The following is a 16,154-nucleotide window of genomic DNA, read 5'->3' on the forward strand; positions in this document are numbered from 1 at the left end:
AGAACTTTGGGAGGTTGAGGTGGGTAGATAACAAGGTCAGGAGTTTGAGATCAGCCTGGCCAATACGGTGAAACCCAGTCTCTACTAAAAATACAAAGATTAGCTGGGAGTCATGGCACATAACTGTAATCCTAGCTACTTGGAAGGCTGAGGCAGGAGAATTGCTTGAACCTGGAAGGTGGAGGTTGCAGTGAGCTGAGATTGCACCATTGCACTCTAGCCTGGGTAACAAAGCGAGAATGCACCTCAAAAAAAAAAAAAAAAATTAGCAGAGTATGGCAGTATGCACCTGTAATCCCAGCTACTTAGCAGACTGAGGCACAAGAATCACTTGAACCGGGGAGGCGGAGGTTGTGGTGAGCAGAGATCACACCACTACACTCCAGTCTGGGCAACAGAGTGAGACTCTGTCTCAGAAAAAACAACAGCAACAAACAAACAAACAACAACAATAACAACAAAAGACTCCTAAGTAGTACTGCAGAAAACAAGAATTTTATCAAAACCCCAAGAGCTCTATTAGCCAGGTCCACTTGGCCCTCTGCCCCTCCGTCACCTAGTAGGACCCAGGAAGCTTGGTGGTGGGATTACGGCAGTGAAGGCTGGTGAGGGAGTCACCCGTGGCAGATCCCATGCTCCCTCACCAGCTGCCCGTAGGACACAACGCAGGAATTCAACGTGCTCCAAAGCCCTTCAGGTCTGCAAAACGACTTGTGTCACCAGAAAAGAAAATCCTAAACTGTACCTGCACCCACTTCCTGAATGAATACAACTAAACTATCACATTACAACAAATGACTTTGTTTTTCCTGTCTTGGTGACCCATCTTCTATTTGTGTCATTTGATGTTGGCAGGCCAAGGAAATTGAAGCCTCTCCTAATGACCATAATTACAATTGTAAATTTATAAATCTGCATAAATGAAATTGTTAGAACTGTTTAAACATAATCACATCATTTAGAGACCCACCATTAAAACTAGGACTGAGAAGAAAACCACTGATACCATGAGCTGTGCACAGGAGCAGCTCAGATCAAAAAGCAGCTCATGGGAGCAACTTAGATCAAATTTTTCCTAGGAAAATGTAAAACTCTCAGAAGAACCACACGTGCTAGTTTAATCCAAGCTCAGTCAACAAATAGTACTGAGGATGGTGACTTTGGAACTGATGCTTTTCTTTTTGTTTGAATCTCATCTATGTATTAGGATTGGAAATAAACGAAACAAATCCTTGAAGAGCAGGGACTGTATACACTCACCTTTTGTATCCTTCCTACCTTAACTGTACCTATCATGAAACACACAGACATACTCAAATGTTCACCTGGTTAAGTAGCTTTAGGATTTTAGGTTAACATGGTTGATACAGTGTAGTTAACAGAAGACCAAACGAAATCTACACTGTAACCATCCTTTAAAATGTCAGATAAATACCAAACTCTAATAACTACACTAGCCAAACTTGAAAGGCAAGAACTGAGTTAGCATCAACAAAGGAAGTAAGAACAGTCTGTCTGCCTGAAACCATGAAACAAATTGATGTGTAAACCTTAATTTTAAAGTCTTCCAAAAATGCTAGTCATTTCATTTCCATGCCAGATGATCTGATTACTCTTAAAACTGAAATACTGAAAATGTAGAAAGTGACATGCTGTTTGTTTTTTCTATAAAAAGGATTTTGAGGGACTTGCTAATAAAGGGTCTGACATTTCCAAATGTTAAGATTGGCTGGGTAGGTGTGGTGGCTCAAGCCTGTAATCCCAGCACTTTGGGAGGCCAAGGCGGGAGGATCAGTTGAGGTCAGGAGTTTGAGACCAAATGTTAAGACTGGCTATTCTGATTCTACTTGTACTTTCATAAGGCTTTCAAGTCACTTCTTTTCTTTTCTTTTCTTTTGAGACAGGATCTCACTCTGTCACTCAGGCTGGAGTACAGTGGCATGATAATGGCTCACTGCAGCCTTGACCTGCTGGGCTCACGTGATCGTCCCACCTCAGCCTCCCAAGTAATTGGCACTGTAGGGATGCACCACCATACCCAACTGATTTTTGTATATTTTGTAGAAACAGAGTTTCACCGTGTTTCCCAGGCTGGTCTCAAACTCTTGGGCTCCAGTGATCTACCCACCTTGACCTCCCAGTGCTGGGATTGCAGGCATGTGCCACCGCACCCAGCCTGAAGTCACACTTGAATCCCCAACATAACTCATCAGCCAGTACACATTTCATTCTGATCCTTTAACTTAGATGTGTTTCTAACTTAACAGTACTGAAGTTACCTCCAGGGTATGCAACAGAGTTTGCATACTTTACGAACTTCTCAAATATTTTTTTAAATGATTGGCACTGTGTTAAGTTTTTCAATTTAAAATAAATTCCATATTTTTCTCAAAGGAGATAAACTTACATTTCTCTCCTGAATTCTTCTATTTTTTGATTCTCTACAGTCAGGAGTTCTTTTGATTTGTTCAGCTCTTCCACATTTTTCAAGTTGTTTTCTTTAAGTGTGTCCAACTTAAAGACCAAGAGAAAAAAACTTGATGAAATTATTTCCTTTTCCAATGACACGAATGAATAAATTATTCGTTAAAATGTATATTGAAAAGATAGATGAAAATAGTCACTTGCAAAAAAAGTCTCCTGAGTCTCAGATGACAAGCCAGCCTATTACAAACTGTAAACCTCCTCCTTACATTTAGTCTGACATATCCTGTATACCCGGCCAAAATGTCAAACTAAATTGCTACGCGAAAGTCAAATTTTCTTTCATCTTGTGTACAGTTCTCAGCACTTATCACTGAACTTCCTAACCAAATATGATTCATTAAAAAAAAAAACAAGAAGTAGAATGCAAAGTAATGACATAAGCAAGGACTATTCTTTGTAATGAAGAGGAGCCCTTTTCTTTCCCCAAAGATTAGAGATTTAGGATATGATTTTTTTTTTTTTTTTTTTTGAGATGCAGTTTTTTGCTCTTGCATCCAGGCTGGAGTGCAATGGTGCAGTCTTGGATCACCACAAGCTCCACCTCCCAGGTTCAAGTAATTCTCCTGCCTCAGTCTCCCGAGTAGCTGGGATTACAGGCATGAACCACCACACCGGGCTAATTTTTTTTTGTATTTTTAGTAGAGATGGCGTTTCTCAATGTTAGTCAGGCTGGTCTCAAACTCCAACCTCAGGTGATTCACCTGCCTTAGCCTCCCAAAGTGCTGGGCTTACAGGTGTGAGCCACTGCGCCTGGCCAGGATATGAAAGTTTTCAACGTTAGTACCAGATTTACATAGTCCTCACTACAAAAATTATTTATTTGAATCAAAATTATTTGTAGATTAGACAAAAATTTAGTTACCCATCTGAACTTGAAACTGAAGAGGAAAAAGCCGTAACGTGGGACTGAAGAGCACTCACACCCACTTAGCCACATCAGTGGCCCATGGGGATGCAGCCAGATGTGGGCCTGGCCCTTGGCGGAAAGCCAGAGTTGTCACTGGGATAAGTGGGGATGTGACTGATCACAGGCTCTGGCAGGCGGCTGGAACTCTAGGTGTAGAGACCCCACCAAGGATGGTAGCTCATGTGGGCCTCCATTCCTCAAGGTGGCTCCTGGGCCTTGGGAAGTTGTCTCCTACAGCCAGAAAAGGGAGCTATCTCCTTTTGCCATGCTACATGCCACCAGTCAGGAGTCCCAGAAAGTGTCTTGCTCATTTTAAAACCAACATCTTCCTTTTAACACCTTCTAACATTCCAGATTAACAAAACAAGAAAAATAAAATATCACAATGGGTCCAAAAACACGGTTCATCCAACCCTGTGTACTGGCTATAACAAAGACACAAAGGGATCTGTGGTAGAAGGACACAGTTTCCCCAGTTCCACTGCTGCACATTCCCTAAAATCTTCTCATTTACTTCCGCTTCTAATTTTGATTAACAGCTATGTTTTTAAATGCTTTTATATTTTTAGCTTAAGTCATCTTCTCTTAGGATTGTCCCTTCTATATATGTACTCCTTCAATGTGAAGTGTTGTTATTGATCCTATCATTACCCCCAAATGTTCATCTCCTTTGAGAAGTTGATCCTTGACATCTACAACAAGGAGTCCTAGCTTTTATAGTGGCACCTCAGTTTGATCACTGCCTTCCCCTTGATTTCCTTCCTTAATGTCTTACCTGCCTGTTAATTTTAAAACCATCTGGGCCAGGCACAGTAGCTCACCCCTGTAATCCCAGCACTTTGGGAGACTGAGGCAGACGGATCGTGAGGACAGGAATTTGAGACCAGCCTGGCCAACATGGCGAAACCGTGTCTCTACTAAGAATATAAAAATTAGCCAGGCGTGGTGGTGCACACCTGTAATCCCAGCTACTTGGGAGGCTGAGGCAGGAGAATTGCTTGAACCTGGGAGGTGGAGGCTGCAGTGAGTCAAGATTATGCCATCTAGCCTGGGTGACAATAGCAGGACTCTATCTCAAAAAAACAAACAAACAAAAGCATCTGAAGTTCCATAGACTTCACATAACCATTGGTGCATCAGTCTTAGGATTTAGATAACAGCTTTCCAAACAAAGAAAGGGTTGGTATGAGCTGGGAGGGTGGGAGCAGGAAAATCAAAAGAGGAGGAAAAATGCTACAGAAGGAGAAATGCTACTTGTGGACAGAATCAAAATATCTTGACGCCACAGATTTGTCCCAGCTCCAAAAGTGACTCATTCAAGATGGTACAAAAGGAAATGAGTACTGAGCTGGGCCAAGAAAAGGCCTACATCAAACTCAGGGCTGAGGAACGAAATTTAGTGGCTCAAAGTTGGGAAAGAGAAGAGAAAAAACAATGGGTGTGATGTAAGACAAAGGATACAAAAGCTAGCGCAGGCCATCAGTACCTCCTTTTGCTAGTGCTATCACTAAATAGTGACCTTAGAAACCCACGCTATTAAGGTTTTTTCCTCAATTTGTAAAGTTTGATCCTAATAAGTAATGAAGTGATACACTTCATTAAATATTATCATGGCTCTGGCATACATTTCAAACCTGTGTAAGGCCACACTTCAAAACATAAGCAATCCTGAGTTAGTGATCAAACATTCCACGAAGTCGGTAAGCTGTTCTTTGTACAAAAAGCCATTTAAATCTGATTACTTCATTCTGTAGTTTTGCATTTGTTTGCTTGGTGTCCTCCAAGGAGGCCAGTGTCTCGGTCTTCTCTTTGGTCATCTGTTCCATTATCTGCATTGCATCTTCCGCTGTCTGAGCAGCCTAAACACAAGGAAACACTGTGAGAAATGAGGACACCCCTCACCGACATCATCAGGTAAGGATCGGGCTGTGCTGTTCAGGCAGCACTCAGTGTCTGTGCAGGTAAGGGAGGCACACAGAGAGGGTGAATCAGTCACCACTCCAGTGCTGAAACAGACAGACCAAGACAGGAAAGGTCTTTACTCTGAAGTAGAATATACAGACCCTTTCCTGCCATTTTTCAATGTCAATTGTTATGCAATTTGCATGTTTTCAGAACCTCTAAACATACATCTTCCAATGAAAGTTCCAAGTTATACTGGCAAGCATGCTTGCATCATTCTTATGCTTGAAAGACTATTCAGTGGTAACAACGAACAACATCCTTATGTAGCTGAATTTCTTGGTATCATATTTACTATTAAAAGTTTAAAATACTATCCTTGCTATTTCAAATCTGGGGCTTTTGAAGTCACTCAAATTTAGGTTGAGAATTTTTCAAATAAATATCAAAATTATTTGGGCACTTCTAACATAAGGCTGAAGTGTTTAATGAGAAGCATTTAACGCAAGCTGTGGGCAATGAATAAAAACATGGCTATGAATAAAAAGAGAGATGTGGAGACCAATTCTTAGCTGCTATAAAAAGTAATTATAAAAAGTTAGATAGGGCGGGTGTGGTGGCTCACGCCTGTAATCCCAGCACTTTGGGAGGCTGAGGCAGGGAAATCACGAGGTCAGGAGTTCGAGACCAGCCTGGTCAACATAGTGAAACCCCGTCTCTACGAAAAATACAAAAATTAGCTAGGTGTGGTGGCATGCGCCTGTAGTACCAGCTACTCAAGAGGCTAAAACAGGAGAATCGCTTGAACCCAGGAGGCAGAGGCTGCAGTGAGCTGAGATCATTCCACTGTACTCCAGGCTGGGTGACAGAATGAGACTGCATCTCAAAAGAAAAAAGTTAGATATAAAAATAATCATAAAAATAAATCAAAATATAGCCAGGTGCTGTGGCATGTGCCTATAGTCCCAGCTATTCAGGCGGCTGAGACGGGAGGATTGCTTGAGCCCAGGAGGTCAAGAGCAGCCTAGGCAACACAGCAAGATTTCCATCTTTAAAAAATAAACAAACAGGCAAGCTGCAGTGGCTCATGCCTGTAATCCTAGCACTATGGGAGGCTGAGGTGGGCGGACCATGAAGTCAGGAGTTCAAGACCAGCCTGGACAACATGATAAAACCGCTCTCTACTTAAAAAAAAAAATTACAAAAATTAGCCACGATGGTATCAGGTGCCTATAATCCCAGCTATTCAGGAGGCTGAGGCAGGAGAATCTCCTGAACCCGAGATGCAGAAGTTGCAGTGAGCCAAGATCACGCTATTATACCCCAGCCTGGGTGACAGAGAAAGACTCTGTCTTAAAAATAAATTAATTAATTAAAAAAATCCTTTTAGGCACTTGTTTATAATTTATTGGTCTAATAAAGTTTATGAAAATTCTCCATTATCCCTATCCAATTATCAGCCAGGAAGATTTCAATGGAATCTTCCAACTCCAAATGAATAGACACAATGAAATAGTTAAAAGCCAAACAGAAGACTCTCTATTTCAATATGTGCCAATTTCACCACTGCTTTTCTTTTTTTTTTCCTTGAGACGAAGTTTCACTCTTGTTGCCCAGGCTGGAGTGCAATGGCATGATCTTGGTTCCCTACAACTTCTGCCTCCTGGGCCCAAGCAATGCTCCCACCTCAGCCTCCTGAGTAGCTGGGACTACAGGAATGTGTCACCATGCCCAGCTAATTTCTGTATTTTTTGTAGAGACCGGGTTTTGCTATGTTGTCCAGGCTGGTCTCAAACTCCTAGATTGAAGCCATCTGTCTACCTCAGCCTCCCAAAGTGTTGAAATACAGGCATGAGTCATTGTACCTGGACAACTTTCACTATTGCTCCTAAGCCTTTAAGAAACCACAATTAACTTTTTCACAAAGTTTCTCATTAAATTTAAAAAGAAATCCTTTTTATTCACAGTTTGCAATTTTTTCAAATGAGGAGAGACTACTGCATTGAGATACTTGGTTAAAAAAAAATTTCCCCTTCAGAGGCAGAGGTTATGGTGAGCTAAGATCATGCCTTTACACTCCAGCCTGAGAAAAAAGAGCGAAACTCCATCTCAAAAAAAAAAAAAAAAAAAAAAAAAACTCCCTTTCAGACTGTAACAAACAGCTTGAAACATATAAGCAACTGACTTAATGAGGTGGATTTCCTTAAGCAGAAATGAAGAAAGATGACCTAGGCCACTTGAGTTAGTGCACAGTGTTAGTAAGCAGTCTGGGTGCTCAACACTTGACCTCTCACTTTACCGTAAGTGAATGAAGAGTCTCGAGCTCTCTAATTTTAAGGGTAAGCTTGCACTTGTCTTTCCTCAAAGTATGGTTTTCATTTTGAGATTCTAGGAGATTGGCTGAAATATGGCTGTTGGTTTTGGCCAACTGACTGATCTCTTTCTGAAGGATGAAATAGCTTTCTGCCAGGGTTTCCTTCTCCTTCAGGAGCTCATCCTTTTCCAGCATCATTTCGTTTTTCTCAGCCAAGAGGTTCTGGTTGTCTTGCATCACCTGGGCTTTTTCGGCCAGGGTCACCTCGTGGTTAAGCTGAAGGTCATCCAGAATCTTGGTGAGGCAACTGTGCAGTTCCTGCACTTCTGCCTTGGATTTGGACATGGCAGCAAAATCACTTTTCAGAGTCTCTATATGGGCAGCGAGTTGAACTGCTTCTGCAGTCAACAGTTCCTTCTCCTCAATGATCACTGCCATTTCTTGCTCCAATTTGGTCTTCTCTTGGCATAGCACAAACTTCTGGGACTCCAGCTCCTCAATATACACTCTTAACTCCCCCACCTCCTGCTCCAGGAGTACCATCCTCCCATGAAGTTTATTGTTTTCATACAAGGATGACTCGTTCTCCTTTGCTCTGGCTTCCTGTTCCAGGATTAAGGACTGCTGCATTTCCTGGATCTCCTCACTTAATTTCTGACACTCTTCTTGCAGGGTCAAGCCATCTCTCGGCAAAATCTTCTCAGAACAACACGTGTTAAGTTCAGCATCCAAACTCTCCTTTGCTTGCAATATGTGAGTGTGTTCTTTTTCTAGATTCTTTTTGGCATTTTGAGCCTCTTTCAGCATCAAAGACAGGTCGCACTTGCGGGCCACTAGTTCTTGGTTTTCCTTTTTTCTCTCTTGAAGCTCCTTCTTCAGAGCATCAATATTACCAAGGAGTTTCATTTTCTCATGCACCATTATCCTTCTGTTTGCAGACTCTTGATCATATTGCCTTTTGAGATCTCCTATGGCTTTGATGGAATCCTCTCTCTCTGTAAGTAAAAGTCCATTTTGTGTTTCCAGTGCGGATTTTTCTTTCAAGAGACTATCCTGCTGCTTTTCAAGTTTAGTCATTTTCTGAGAAGCCACCTCCCCCTCAGAAGTCAGGTAAGTGATCTTCTCATTCAGGATCATCTTAGTATGGACAGCCTCTTCTGCACATTTGTGGAGTTTTTCAGTGATGATTCTATTTTCACTTAAAAGTTCCTCTTTCTCTGCCAAGAGCCTTCTCTCGGAGGCAGCCAAAGTTTCTTTCTCATGCAGAAGCTGGATGTACTCGGAGTCTGTGACTGCCTGGCTGGCCTTAATTTCCTCCAAGAGCTTCATAAGGCTTGTGTTTGTGGCCTGGAGTTGCATGGTCTCCAGCTCTGCCTTCCTCAAGGCCTTGCTGGTATCATCCAGCTGTAAACGGAGTCCACTGGCCTCTGAGCGGAGCAGCTCTTTGACCTGGAGGGCAGCCTGGAGGCTGGCATTCAACTTTTCCTGATCTTGAAGCAGCATGTCCTTCTCTAACTGCAGATCTCTGCTGTTTTGAAGAACATTATCTCGTTCTACCTTTAAGGATATGCACGTGTTATCAAGATTGGACAGTTTCTCTAAAGCTGACTTTTTCTCAGCTGTGAGATCTTCAATCTCCTGTATCAAAGTTTTCTGATCTTTGACTAGCTCCTCATAAGAGCTTTGAAGCTTCTGAATGATGTCATCCTTATCTTTGGCCAAGATGAAGTTTTCGGTAGTAAGTTTCTTGATCTGGTCCTCCAGGTGATCTTTTTCTTCCTGGTCCTTCTCAGTCTTAGCAATCAAAGTATCTTTGCTCAGCTGGAGTTCTTTGATGAGGGCCTGCATGCTCACCTTAGAAACTTGCAAAGAGTCATTTTCCACATTTATCTTCAAGAGTTCTTCCTGTGCTACGTTGATGTCTTTCAGCAGTTTCTCCTTCTCAACAGCCAAACCTTCTCTACTGAGATGTTCTTGGTCATAAAGCTTTTCAGCATCTTGCTTTTCTTCTAAGAATTTCTCCTTTTCTAAATTAAGAGTTTCATTCACTGACCACAGTTTCTGCTGGTCTCCCTGACGTAAAGCTATTTTGGCCTCCACTTCTATAAGCTTGGATAAAAGTGAACCGTTTTCTAACTTTAAATCATTTCCCTCCTGCGAAAGAAGCTGCTTCTCTGATTTCAGATCCCTCAGCTCTTCTGTCATTAGTTCAATTTCTTTTTTGGCTGATGTTAACAAATAAGTTAGTGACTACAGAAACAAAAGATGGAAAGAATGGAAACACAAATGAAATCAAGCAGAAAAATGCAAGCCCAAATAACCTAATGTAACTTATATGATAAAAGCTTTAAAATTTCTACAATAAACTTTATAGAAACTATCTGAATAACAAGGGAAAGAAACTAAACAGAGCCCACAAAAGATAATTCAAAAGTGTAGCTTTGTAAAGTGCTTCCATATCTGCTAGCTTATTTTATCTTTGAAACAACTTGTGAAATTATTTCCAGTAGCTACCTAAAAGATAAAAATAGTAGCTTGATTTTGATATCAGGGCATAAGATTCTTTCCTGCCATTCCTATTATCTAATTATTTTGAATGCAGAAAAGATTCATAGAAGAATTTTTAAAAATACAATTAAAGAAGTACGTAAAGTCAGTATATGTTAATGAAAAAAGGAAGGGGCCTAACAAAAAAAATAAACTATTGCCTTGCAAACTCACCACAGGACCTTACTTAAGGACAGCCATGGGGCTGAGAGTGATTTAGTCCGAATGTCACATATAAACATAAAAACTAGTCTAAATTCTAGGCTTTGATAACTAAAATAAAGTGTTTTTTTTTAATTTATAGAGTTATAAGATAATTTGAGCACAGTGTCTATACTAGTGCTGTCTGGAACTTTTTGCAATGATACACTTTTTTTGAGACTGTGTCTTGCTCTACTGTCCAGGCTGGAGTGCAATGGCATGATCTCAGCTCACTGCAACATCCACCTCCCAGGTTCAAGCTATTCTCATGCCTCAACCTCCCGAGTAGCTGGGATTACAAGTGCCTGTCACCATGCCCAACTAATTTTTGTGTTTTTAGTAGACACACCACATTGGCCAGGCTGGTCTCCCTCCTTGACCTCAAGTGATCCACCTGCCTCGGCCTCCCAAAGTGCTGGGATTATAGCCGGGAGCCACAGTGCCGGCTGATATAAATGTTCTTTTTACACTCGCATAATGGTGACCATATGACTACTGAGCACCTGAAATGTGGTGAGTGAATGAGGAGCTAAATTTGTAATTAAAATATGACAAATTTAAATTTATTTATTTATTTATTTATTTATTTATTGGAGACAAGAGTCTCACTCTGTGGCCTAGGCTGGAGGGAAGTGGCATGATCTTGGCTCACTGCAACCTCTGCCTCCCAGGTTCAAGTGATCCTCTTTTAGGCATATTCAAAAATGGAGAATACAATGTTGGCCACATATATTCCCATATTAAGGTTTTTATTTTTATTTATTGATTGATTTTTTGAGATAGAGTCTTGCTCTGTCACCCAGGCCAGAGTGAAGTGGCACCATCTCAGCTCTCTGCAACCTCTGCCTTCCAGGCTCTAGGGATTCTCCTGCCTCAGCCTCCCAAGTAGCTGGGACTATGGGTGCATGCTGCCAGACTGATTTTTTGTATTTTTAGTAGAGACAGGGTCTCACCATGTTGTCCAAGGTGGTCTCAAACTCCTGAGCTCAGGCAATCTGCCCACCTGGCCTCCCAAAGTGCTAGGATTACAGGCATGAGCCACCAGGCCTGGCTACAAATTTAAAGTTGAATGGCTTCACCTGGCTGGTGGCTACTGTATTAAGCAGCATAGTTATAGACCACTTGCTCTTAAAAGTAGGGAATAAGGAGGCTTTGTGGGCACCATGAACCTTGTTGAGTGGACATGTAAACTTTCCTGGAAAAATATCTGTAGATTTCATTAAATTTTTCCAAAGAGTCCGGGACTGATAAGAGCCACTGAAATCAGATACCAGACAACTTTGGAGGGAAACAGTCCTGGTATTTTAACTCAATGACCCTTGCACAAAACAACCAACAAAATTAGTGAGACCAGCCAGGAATTGTGGCTCACACCTGCAGTTCCAGCACCTTGGGAAGCTAAGGCAGGTGGATTGCTTCCATCTAGCGATTCAAGATGAGCCTGGGCAACATAGTAGAGATTCTGTTTCTACAAAAAATAAAAAATTAGCCAGGTATATTGGTACATGTCTTTAGTCCTCGATACTTGGGGGGCTGAGGCAGGGGGATCACTTGAGGCTGCAGTGAGCCATGACTGTCCTCTGGTACTCAGCCTAGGTGACAGAGTAAGACCTTGTCTCAAAAGACAAACAAAAAAACTGAGGAGACCTTAAAACAGTTCTAGAATGCTGTGGTTTGCTCAGGCTGCAACATTTTAAAGGCAATACAAAAAAAAAAAAAAAAAGAACCTGAAGTCTTCCCAGATAAAAGAAAGCACAAAGACAAAAGATCTGGGAATTATATCTAGTGCTAAATGGCACATAAAACTGGAGGTGTTTCAGAGAAAGAAGAGAAATCCTCAACTATCAGAGTGTAGAAGAGGGAGAATATGGATTTCACAGATGACACGCATGGCACACTCATACCATGTCATGTCCACTTAGCAGGAGGTTTTTCATGGGATTGGTTTCAAGTCCTACAATGCTCTTTTATCATTTCTACTAAACTCCTATAACACATTAAAAATAAATAAAAATGAATATTTACTTTCCTTTGAGCAATAAAAAGTTAAATAGTGGGAAGGTTGAACTTCATGAAGTTACCAGAGTCACAAAATGTACTGGGCAGGCCATGCACGGTGGCTCACACCTGTAATCCCAACACTTTAAGAGGCTGAAGTGGGAGGTCTGCTTGAGCCCAGGAGTTTGAGACCAGCCTGGGCAACATAGCAAGACTCCAGTCTCTAAAAAGAAAAATTTATGTATAGGGCCCAGATACAATCCTGAAACCATAAAATAAAATCCAACATATGGAGTTCTGCTCTATCTACTACTAACAGGATGTTTCCTCCTTGCCCTTGAATCCAGCTTCCTTGTCATTAAGCTCATGGTACCTTCCTGGGGACACATAAAAGCCCCTCTGTAAGTTCTCAATTTTAAGAGCTCTGTTCCTCCAAGCAGGCTCTCTCTCGTCCTGATTCCTTGCTCACTTGCTTCATGTGAGCTCTGCCTCTTGCTTTATTGCGTCTCTCCTAACCTAGTGCAAGGCAGCAACAAGCATGGCCAAGATTAGAGCAACAGGCAGGCAAGCAGAGCTCAGGCAGCGTCAGAACCTTTATGACAGCTGGGAAACAGGCAGCACAGGGCTGACAGCTGCACCATCCATTCCAGGAAAGACAGACCCATAGCCATCATCGACCCTCAGAAGGAAACGCAGCTGGCACAAAACACTTGAAGTCATAGGAAATGTAACGTGCCACCCTGCCATGCACTCAGAAGAGTAACGTTTATAGAGGCCACCTTAACTTGTCCCACTGACTGCTGCATTCTAAGCACCCTTCCTGCCTTGACAAAGAGCTCAGGCAAGCTACAACACAAGGCAATTCTCTCCCGTCGCATACTTTGGCTTTATCAGCTTGCTTTCTCAGGTCCTTCAGCTCCTGCAGCAAGCCACTGTTCTCCTCTTGTGCGGCCTTCAGCTTGTCCTCTGTGTTCAGCAGCGTCTTCTGGAGGTTCTGTAATATTTCTTCATGCTTGGTTTTTGTCTCAGAAGTGGCTTTCTCATAGCTGGCTTTCAGATCCTGACACTGGTTGTGGCTCGTTTCCATCTTCTTTTCCTGCAGAGACCCCAAGTGAGGGAATGAGTCATCCAGCCATATGTATACTGCCCCTTGCCTTCCTTGCCAGCAAACAGGCCCACTGAGTCTCTCCTTACCAGGTCAAACAATTTCTTCTCCAATTCTTTCTTTTCTTCCTCATGCTTTTTAGCTGCTTCTTGCTGGCTCTGTTCAGCTTTGAGAGTCACATCCTCAATACTTTTTTGCAGAAAACTTGCATTTTCATTAGCTTTTGAAAGTTTGAGCTGTAATTCTTCCACATATCTAGAAAAAGTTTCAATACAAGATGTCAGATTTTTCATAGGAATGTTTTAAATTTAAGATTTATATTAAAATATACTATTAATAACAATTGTATTAATAATTTTTAATTTTTATTTTTATTTTGAGATGGAGTCTCCCTCTCATCACCCAGGCTGGAATGCAGTGGTGTGATCTTGGCTCATTGCACCCTCTAACAACTAAAATAGGCAAAAAAAATTTTTAATGCTTTGCCTAAAGAATCATTTTACCGGCTGGGTGCAGTGGCTCACGCCTGTAATCCTAGCACTTTGGGAGGCCGAGGTGGGTGGATCACCTGAGGTCAGGAGTTCAAGACCAGCCTGGCCATCATGGTGAAACCCCATCTTTAAAAAGAAAAAAAAAAAATGAATCATTTTACCAATTATGATAAGTAATTATTTAGAGTAACAACTACTATAACTGTGAAGGTTTACTATTTTATGTCAATAGATCAAAAAAAGAAAAAAAAGTAAAAAATAAACATATTAAAGGAACTGAGCCCAGGCATGGTGGCTCATGCCTATAATCCCAGTACCCTGGGAGGCCGAGACAAGTGGATCACTTAAGTTCAGGAGTTCAAGACCAGCCTGGTCAATATGGCAAAACCCCATCTCTACTAAAAATACAAAAATCAGCCAGGTGTGGTGGCACCTGGATTACAGGATTACATTCCTGTAATCCCAGCTACTCAGGAGGCTGAGGCAGGAGAATTGGTTGACTCTGATAGAGTGAGGTTGCAATAAGCCAAGATTGAGCCACTGCAGTCCAGCCTGGGCAACAAAGTAAGACTCTGTCTCAATTAAAAACAAATAAATGAAATGGGCATTTTAATATTTTAGCATACTAGATTACCAAAAATTCATTTTAGTGCTTCTGAAGAAAAGAAGATACAAAAATCACAATAAATAACTCAAAGTTTTACCTTAAAGAGACCATGTGGTTGAACAAAAATATATTTAAAAAACATGGGACATTGACCTAGAAAACAGACTATCAGAACAGTCACAGATACAGGAGGGAAACTTGGGGGTAATCCTAGATTTTACATTCACAAAACACCTATAAAATGGAGCTTCTTGGAGGCACTGAGCCACCACCAGCTGTGCAGCGGCACCACCTCAAGGCAAGTTTGACCACAGTTGCCCAACCAAGGCCTGGCCACCACTCAGCACTGACTGAATTATGTGGGGGTGAAAGGTTGGATATATTAATAAATAGAACTTTGCAGCCGGGTGCAGTGGCTCATGCCTGTAATCTCAGCACTTTGGGAGGCCAAGGCGAGAGAATCACGAGGTCAGGAGTTCAAGATCAGCCTGGCCAACATGGTGAAACTCTATCTCTACTAAAAATACAAAAAATTAGCTGGGTGTGGTAACGGATGCCTGCAATCTCAGCTACTCGGGAGGCTGAGGCAGGAGAATCACTTGAACCCCGGAGGCGAAGGCTGCAGTGAGCAGAGATCGTGTGCCATTGCACTCCAACCTGGGTGACAGAGACAGACACTCTCTCTCAAAAAAAAAAAAAAAACAAAACAAAAAAGAACTTTGCAGATATTAACACTTTTAGGAAGTAGAAGTCTAATGCCTACAGACTTCATTTATAAATCTTTGCCTTATAAATTATTTGATTTTTATATGACAGCCATTAAAAGAAAACGATCAAAGCAACAAGAATTCCAGAATAAAGACAAGAACAGATATTAAGACAGAAGAAACTTGAGCACTGAGGAAGTACAATGCAGTTATTAAGAGCAGGAAGGGCTCTGGGACCAGACTGCCCAGATCTGAAACCTCAGGCTTTACCCCACTAAGCCTCAGTTTCCCTTCCTCCCTGCTTCTCTCCCTCCCTCCCTTCCTTATTTTTTAATTTTAATTTTATTAATTTTTTTTTTTTGAGACAGAGTTTCACTCTTGTTGCCCAGGCTAGAGTGCAATGGCGCGATCTCAACTTACTGCAACCTCTGCCTCCCAGGGTCAAGTGATTCTCCTACCTCAGCCTCCCAAGTAGCTGAGATTACAGGCATATGCCACCACGCCCAGCTAATTTTGTATTTTTAGTAGAGAAAGGGTTTCTTTATGTCAGTGAGTCTGGTCTCAAACTCACGACCTCAGATGATCCACCTGCCTCAGACTCCCAAAGTGCTGGGATTACAGGTGTGAGCCACCACCCTTGACCTTATTTATTTATTTCTTTGAGATAGAGTCTAGCTCTGTCGCCAAGGCTGAAGTGCAGTGGTATGATCCTGGCTCACTGCAACCTCCGCCTCCTGGGTTCAAGTGATTCTCCTGCCTCAGCCTCCCAAGTAGCTGAGATTCCGGGTGTGTGCCACCACACCTGGCTAATTTTTGTATTTTTAATAGCAATAGGGTTTCACCGTGTTGGCCAGGCTGGTCTCAAACTGCTGACCTCAGGCGATCTGT

At 41.9% G+C, this 16,154-nt stretch overlaps 1 protein-coding gene across 50 annotated transcripts in view; it reads right to left on the bottom strand.

The window, feature by feature from the left end:
- CLIP1 (CAP-Gly domain containing linker protein 1) overlaps nucleotides 1-16,154 on the bottom strand; it is a 139,788-nt gene that overhangs the window by 42,711 nt on the left and 80,923 nt on the right. For 32 of the 50 annotated variants that reach the window (XM_054239022.2, XM_078337513.1, XM_078337518.1 and 29 more), the window contains 5 exons: nucleotides 13,551-13,716; nucleotides 13,237-13,452; nucleotides 7,596-9,860; nucleotides 5,137-5,253; nucleotides 2,408-2,514 (listed from right to left, as the gene is read on the bottom strand). In XM_054239022.2, coding sequence (XP_054094997.1) covers nucleotides 2,408-2,514; nucleotides 5,137-5,253; nucleotides 7,596-9,860; nucleotides 13,237-13,452; nucleotides 13,551-13,716 — 2,871 coding nt within the window. The remainder of the gene's footprint in view (nucleotides 1-2,407; nucleotides 2,515-5,136; nucleotides 5,254-7,595; nucleotides 9,861-13,236; nucleotides 13,453-13,550; nucleotides 13,717-16,154) is intronic. The other 18 variants (XM_035257960.3, XM_035257953.3, XM_078337542.1 and 15 more) reach the window with 1 other exon arrangement.

Source organism: Callithrix jacchus, chromosome 9 (assembly GCF_049354715.1).
Source record: "Callithrix jacchus isolate 240 chromosome 9, calJac240_pri, whole genome shotgun sequence".
Taxonomy (NCBI): Eukaryota; Metazoa; Chordata; class Mammalia; order Primates; family Cebidae; genus Callithrix; species Callithrix jacchus.